Source organism: Leuciscus leuciscus (genome assembly GCF_965113295.1).
Source record: "Leuciscus leuciscus genome assembly, chromosome: 17".
NCBI classification, from domain to species: Eukaryota; Metazoa; Chordata; class Actinopteri; order Cypriniformes; family Leuciscidae; genus Leuciscus; species Leuciscus leuciscus.
Window position 1 is genome coordinate 30,315,690 of NC_138741.1, and position 7,004 is coordinate 30,322,693.

At 36.5% G+C, this 7,004-nt stretch overlaps 1 protein-coding gene across 1 annotated transcript in view; it reads left to right on the forward strand.

Annotated features, from left to right (window-relative positions):
• Window positions 1–7,004, forward strand: part of LOC309479398 (potassium channel subfamily K member 5-like) — a 56,349-nt gene that overhangs the window by 17,601 nt on the left and 31,744 nt on the right. Inside the window, exons 2-4 of the mRNA XM_082143521.1 lie at window positions 1,356–1,467; window positions 1,800–1,966; window positions 2,124–2,292. Coding sequence (XP_081999647.1) covers window positions 1,356–1,467; window positions 1,800–1,966; window positions 2,124–2,292 — 448 coding nt within the window. The remainder of the gene's footprint in view (window positions 1–1,355; window positions 1,468–1,799; window positions 1,967–2,123; window positions 2,293–7,004) is intronic.

The following is a 7,004-nucleotide window of genomic DNA, read 5'->3' on the forward strand; positions in this document are numbered from 1 at the left end:
TGTTGGTCATAAACTGCACGCTTGCCTGCATAAAGAGTGAGTTGAAGGCATTGCTTTTAGGATTAGAGATACTTGTGCCTACTCCTGAGGTAAAAATGTCAGAAGTCTGTGTATCTTCATCTGTGAATATTCAATTAGATAATGAGGGGAAAACAACAATGACAGTTTCTGGCTTTAGGAATATTGAGTTATTGATGAAACACTGGATGGTGAAAATTTGAACGCACTCTGTACCAAGACCAAGTGCTAATCCACCTGGTGGTTTTAGTGCAAAGGGTGTGGTGGAAAAGGAGCAGTTGGAGTTGATCTGCAACAAATTATGTAATGAAAAGAGTGGCATGGATGTAGCATTGTCAGATGAGACCGTATCTCTACATGACACTGATTCGTGTTCACAGGGAGATTCTCTGTCTAGTGTTGATATTATGAACTCAAGAGCTCTCACAAAATGATCCCTCACTGTAAATGTTGGAAGAGATTAATGCTTTTCTATACACATTTGGGAATCAAGTTAATGTGCCCCCCTCGACTGCATACAGTTTTTATATATTTAAAAGCTTCATCGAGCATGGCAGCTTGAGGCTGTCTGCACTGGAAAAAAAGCTAACTTTTAAAAAAGCATTTGTTCAGTAGCAAACGGGGCATCAGTTCATCCAGTCTACAGTTCATCCAGTGTAGACAAAATCGCTAGTTATAATGGGCTCTATTGGCTTTTGATGCATCATGTCGCACCGCTTACATCTGGTGTAAGATATAGCACATTCTACAGAGATATCCAAATGAGGACTGAGGTACTGCCAGAAATGTCACCCACATTTAAAAACACATCAGGCTTGTTCGAAATATTGTGATTAAGAATTTATCTTATCTATCTGTGTGATAGTATCTTGTTATTGCTAAGAACAAACAAGGACATGCAACGAGCAAACCTACTAAGTTGTCAGATCAAAGCTGAATAAATGTTTATTCTCTAATTTTACATGAGAGGTCTCAGAGGAGAGAGAGAGCATTTTTCTGTATAATAATTGCACTCAACAGATTCTTTTATCTGTGATTAAGCGGGATGTATTAAGCCTTGTTCACTATACCTCTTTGATTTCTTTGCCTGATCTGAGCTCAGATCCATCGTCGAGAAACATATATTTGAGGTATGGCCCACTCATGTCCGAGAGACGGCAGTCTCATCAGCATTCTCAGGGGGTTGCTGATAATATCATTTGCATGAGAGGATGTAAGCTCTGGTCTCAGACACAACATATCCACATGCTTCTCTAGAAAATAACCTCTCTTGATGTCATACTGTGTTCAAAATTATTGTGTGGCTGTTTTCATCAGTTTGTTTCATTTTTAAATAGGTGGTGTCTGATGCTGCAGGACAAGGCATCACCATCACAGGGGACAAAGCCTTCAACAACTGGAACTGGCCCAATGCCGTCATCTTTGCAGCAACAGTTATCACAACTATAGGTAAGGATCTGGTCCAAAATAATAATAAAAAATGCAGGTGAATTCGTTTATGCTACCGTCATTAACACACAAAAGTAATTTATAATAATAAGTTGTTTATTATTATTATTATTATTATTATTATTATTAGTATTTCCCATAATTCAGAGCCATTCAGGCATATCCCTCTATCCTTACGAACAAGGGTACAGTACAGTGTTTTTGTTTGTTTGCTTACTACTCAAAAATAGAACATGTTCAGGCTGTGTAAATTGAACATCAAAAAATGAGATGAATGGCATTTACTATAAACTGCTATCCATTTTCACCAATTTTTTTTTACATTTCTGCAGGTTATGGAAATATTGCGCCAAAAACGCCTCCAGGGAGGGTTTTCTGTATATTTTATGGTCTTTTTGGAGTGCCGCTGTGTTTCACCTGGATCAGTGAACTTGGAAAGTTTTTTGGTGGAAGAGCTAAACACCTTGGGCAATATCTTACTAAGAAAGGAGTAACATTGGTAAGGAGCAAACACACACACAGGCATTGTATTGTAAAAATGATTATCACTATAATAAATATAAACTGTAACAAAAATAGCTATGAGAACTTCTAACTGCATTTTGAAAATCTATTTTTGTGTGTTTTTTTTTTTTTTTTTTTTTGGCTTCTCAAAGCGGAAAGCGCAGTTCACCTGCACAGCTGTCTTTCTGTTATGGGGTGTGCTGGTCCATTTGCTGATTCCTCCATTTGTATTCATGTCTCAAGAAGGCTGGACCTATATCGAGGGCTTGTATTTTTCTTTTGTCACTTTGACAACTATTGGTTTCGGTGATCTTGTAGCAGGTGGGTGTCTTTGTTGTTAAAACTGCTTGTTATCATAGATCACTTGAGAAAATTAATAGTCACTTAAGTTGGCTTTATCTATCTATCTAGAAACATGCTAGCAAGGGTTAAGAACCCCTTGCTGTAGTGAGATCCAGTTATGTATGCATGCATGCACACGTGTGTGTGTGTGTGTGTGTGTGTGTGTGTGTGTGTGTGTGTGTGTGTGTGTGTGTGTGGCATGCATGCATACATAACATGCATACATTGTTGATGTTGATCAAAATTGAATAGGTAAAAGACTATAGTATTCTGATTGATTGGATTAATTGATTAAATATTTTACAAAAACAACACAGATACAAGGTAGTTATAAAAATTGCCCTTACAGAGGTAAAAAATTAATACACAATGATATTTTGTACCAAAAAAATATGACTTTATTTTCAGTGGGACACAAAAAGAAATGCACGGTAGAACATTAAGAGACTGATAGTTTTGGCCACCATTAGCTATCATTGCATCTTTTTATATTAAACAAATTGATGATTGAGATTGAATGCTCTCTCTCCTTTTGTGTCCCACAACAAAAGAAAAGTGTGTGTTTTTTAACTATACCTCTCACAGTTGACACTTTATAAAGAAATCTTACCTTTTAACATAAAGGACAGAGAAATATAGCAGATAAATAGCTTTTCTTTATGAAGTAAAGATCTTTGCTCTTGCAATATTCAGTTATGTCCCTTTGTTATATTTGCATACATCCAATTCGGATATGCAAAATATGAAGGTGTTATTGGAGCAAAACAACTGAGCACACCTGTGACTGGTCAATTTGTAGTTGTAGAGAACAGACACGCGTGTATCAGTAAATATGAAGTAACACAGAAAATGTTCTTGTAGTTAGTATTCGACCCCCAGCAATGGACATATGGAGCCGCGATTTGAATATGAAGTTGTTTGCGGAAGACGCGCATGTTTCAGGCGCTGATGAAAGTTTGTCACGTATATATGGATGCGTGTGCTGGAAGAGAAGACAACATAGGAGACGAGGCAGATGTGCTGGAGTCTTAGTGAAACTTAAGAAATTGAGGAACCTGTCCAGTGGAGTAAGATCAGTGACGGAGTCATGGCTTTCCTATCCAATACCCATTTTCCCTGTCACCATTGTCTCGGACAATGTTGAGAGGGACCAAACATGGAGTGGTTCACTCAAATCTCTGTTCTGTGAGACGAATTGGGTCAATAGAGCTGAGTGTCATTTCTTCTTATCAGCTTGAGTCGACTACAGTGCATATGGCCTTGATAAATGCAAGTTCAGTTGTTAACAAAACATTTATTTTAAATGGCTTTTATGTAACGCATGGATTGGACTTTTCTTTCTACTACTGAGACTTGGTGCTGATATGAGCTCTCTTGCTGAACTCTTACCCCCTAGTTGTAATGTTTTAAGTGCCTTGACGACTACTCGTCAAGGTGGAGGTCTGGCTGCAATTTTTAATATGATTAAGTGCAAGTTGTTGCATAATGAAGATTGACCTGCCCTAGGCCTCTCAGATACAACACACATTTTCTTGATGAATTTTAGGAGTTATCTGTGGTTGTTCCACCTGCAGATATGATTTTGATTCTGGGTGATTTTAATATCAATGTTTATTGTCCTTCTAAACCTATGACCCAATAATTTTTTTTGAATTTAGTTGATTCTTTTAATTTATCTCAATGTGTCTTTGGACCAACACATGATCATGGTCATAGGCTTGATTTTGTGTTTTCTTTGGGAATAAAGATCCAAAACATTTGGGTTGAGGAAACCGCGATTTTGGACCATATGTTTATTAGGTTCAATTTGACTTTTAAGAAATGTATTACCAACCCGATCTCATGGCAATTCGTACGTATTTTACGTGGTAGCTAATTTGTACGAATTCATACGACCTCACTTGCCTAATTCGTATGAATCTGCACAAATGACCTACCCCTGACCCCGCCCCTAAACTTACCCATCACTAGGGTTTAGACAAATTGTATGAATTCGTAAAATGATGTTAAAGCTGCTAGATTTTCTTTTTTTTTTTTTTTATTATACCACAGAATGTAAATAACCCAAAGGCATTGTTTGCAAATTGCAACCATATAAGGTACTTAGTCCATTTACAGTAGTAACATTTTCTCTTCCCTGTCCAAGGATTGTGAGTTTTTAAAAGTTTTTCATTACCACAGTTGATCTTATAAGGTTGAATATTTCGCCAGTAGGGAACGTTGTAGTTGAAGCAATGAATCCTTCACATTGCTTGAGTAAATTTGAATTCGTTTCCTTAGCTCAGTTGAAAGATATATTGCTTTTAAAGCCGACTACCTCACTCTATGAAGTTCTTTCTTCTTGACTACTTAAGGGAAGACGTTCATAAACAACGTTCAAGTTTTTATTTTTATTTTTTACTGGAAATAATGCTATGGATATTTTTCAGTCTGGATTAAGGACTAAACACCACAGAGTCAGCTTTATTGAAGGTTGCTAATGATATTTTGTATTGACTCCGGGAAAGGTGTTGCTTTAATGTTGTTAGATTTGAACGCAGCCTGTGATTCCATAGATACATTTTTTTTAATAGAAAGCCTTAGAGATAATGAAGGTATCAAGGGTGTGGTGCTTAAATGGTTCTCCTCTGCAGGACAGGACATGGTCAGTTAAGATTGGATTTCTGCATCAGTAACTATCTCTTGGGGGCTCCCAACTGTTCTCTTTATAAATGCTGCCCCTGGGGGTCAATATTTAGAAAATATAAAATTGTTTATACGCAATTGTACTTTCCTTTTAGAGTTTGACTGTATATCCTTTGTTCATTTTCATAAGTGTTTGACTGGGGTGAAGGGGTGGTTTGCAAGTGATTACATCCTACAACTAAATGAGGATAAGACTGAGTTTATTATATTTGGGAACAAAAAGCCTGAGAAAGGACTGACTGAAAGTTATGGACTACTGTCTAATAAAATGCAGTGTTATGTAAAGGACTTGGGAGTAGTTTTCTATTCCGATTGTCATTTAAACAGTCGTGAAAGCATTTTTTTTTCAGATGTGAAAATTGTCTACTGAAACCTATTCTTTCAACCAAGGATTTGGAAACTGTTGTGCATGCTTTTATTTCCACATGGCTGGATTATTGTAATGCTTTATACTTGGGCATAAGTGAAGCCTTGGTGGCACATCTTCAGTATGTCAAAAATGCCGCAGCAAGACTTTTAACTAATACCAGGAAAAGGGATCATATAACACCTAGTGATATCTCTTCATTGGTTACCGGTATAATACAAAATGCAATACAGGGTGTTAATGTTTGTTTACAAAGCACTGCATGATCAGGCTCCAAAGTCTATAAAAGATATATAGTTTTGAAAGTGTTTTATAAATAAAATTTGAGCTGAGCAGACTCTTCCGTTCAGTGTATATATTTAACTGTCCCATGATCGCATCTGAGGCGTAGAAGAGATCGCACCTTTACTGTTGCAGCTCCTGCACTTTGGAATGAACTGCCCTTCTCTATAAAATCCTCAAGTATGGACACTTTCAAAAGTGATCTAATTGACTGACTTATTTCGTCTGGCTTTTGGTGCTTGATTAGGTCTGATAAATGTGAGTGATTTGCTGTATGATGGAAGACTTGATTGTGATTTATTGTTATTTTATGTTTGTAATAATTTTAGAGTTCTATGCAATTTATGTACATCACTTAGTTTGGTCCATTCTTATGGTTTTGAAAGTGTTTTATAAATAAAATTTGAGCTGAGTTGAGTTGATGTGCAAAACTTTCATTGCTTAAAGTTACATACTGATTTGGGGATGCGCAACATTTTTCCATTACTTAACATTTTTGATACGGGTGTGTGAATGTTTTGCACCATATTCACTGCAGCAACTGTAGCAAAAAAAAAAAAAGTCTATGGGTTTCATAATTTGTGATTTCATAAAATAGAATTTTTGCGCCTGCAATTAAGAATTTAATTAGAGTAACTGTTGTGTTGTATTTGTGGGAAAGAGAAAGATACTATGTTGGCGTATCTTTACAACTCCTAAAAAAATTCTGTGCCTTCAGATTTACTGATACATGTGGTATTCTCTACAACCACAAATTCCACTGTCTCGGGTGCCTCAGTTGTTTTGTTCCAGTAATACCTTAAAAGAACATGGTAGTAGTCAGCAAAAGCAGAGAGGTTGGTGTTGTAGGACTGGAATAGACGTCTGTCTAGGCTGACACGTTTAGGCCAACAGCTGTTCTTGATGCCTTCAACTGGGGCTTCCAGAAAACCTGCAATAAAAATAGTACAGTTCAATAACAGACAGACCCATTTCAAAGTATCGCATCTATAACAGTGTCATTCCAGGTTCAATTTAAGTTAAGCTCAATCCACTACATTTGTGGCATAATATTGGCACACAATCTTTTGACATAACATGGCATTTTGTAAGAAGTCCAATGACTTTGTCATGTTTTGTTTTTACATGTAATTCATAAAATATTTATGATGGAAAACCTAAAACATCCACGTATTTACAAACCCCATCTGGTTAGATACAAAGGTAGAAAACTTGAATCACTGTTACATACAGGAAAATCCCCTATCATTCAGTGCTCTGTGATGTGTCTCTATCTCCTAAATCTAAAAAGAAAATACACAAATTACGTAGTGAAACCATACTTGAAAGTGGGTTATTCATGATAAAGTCGTGATAT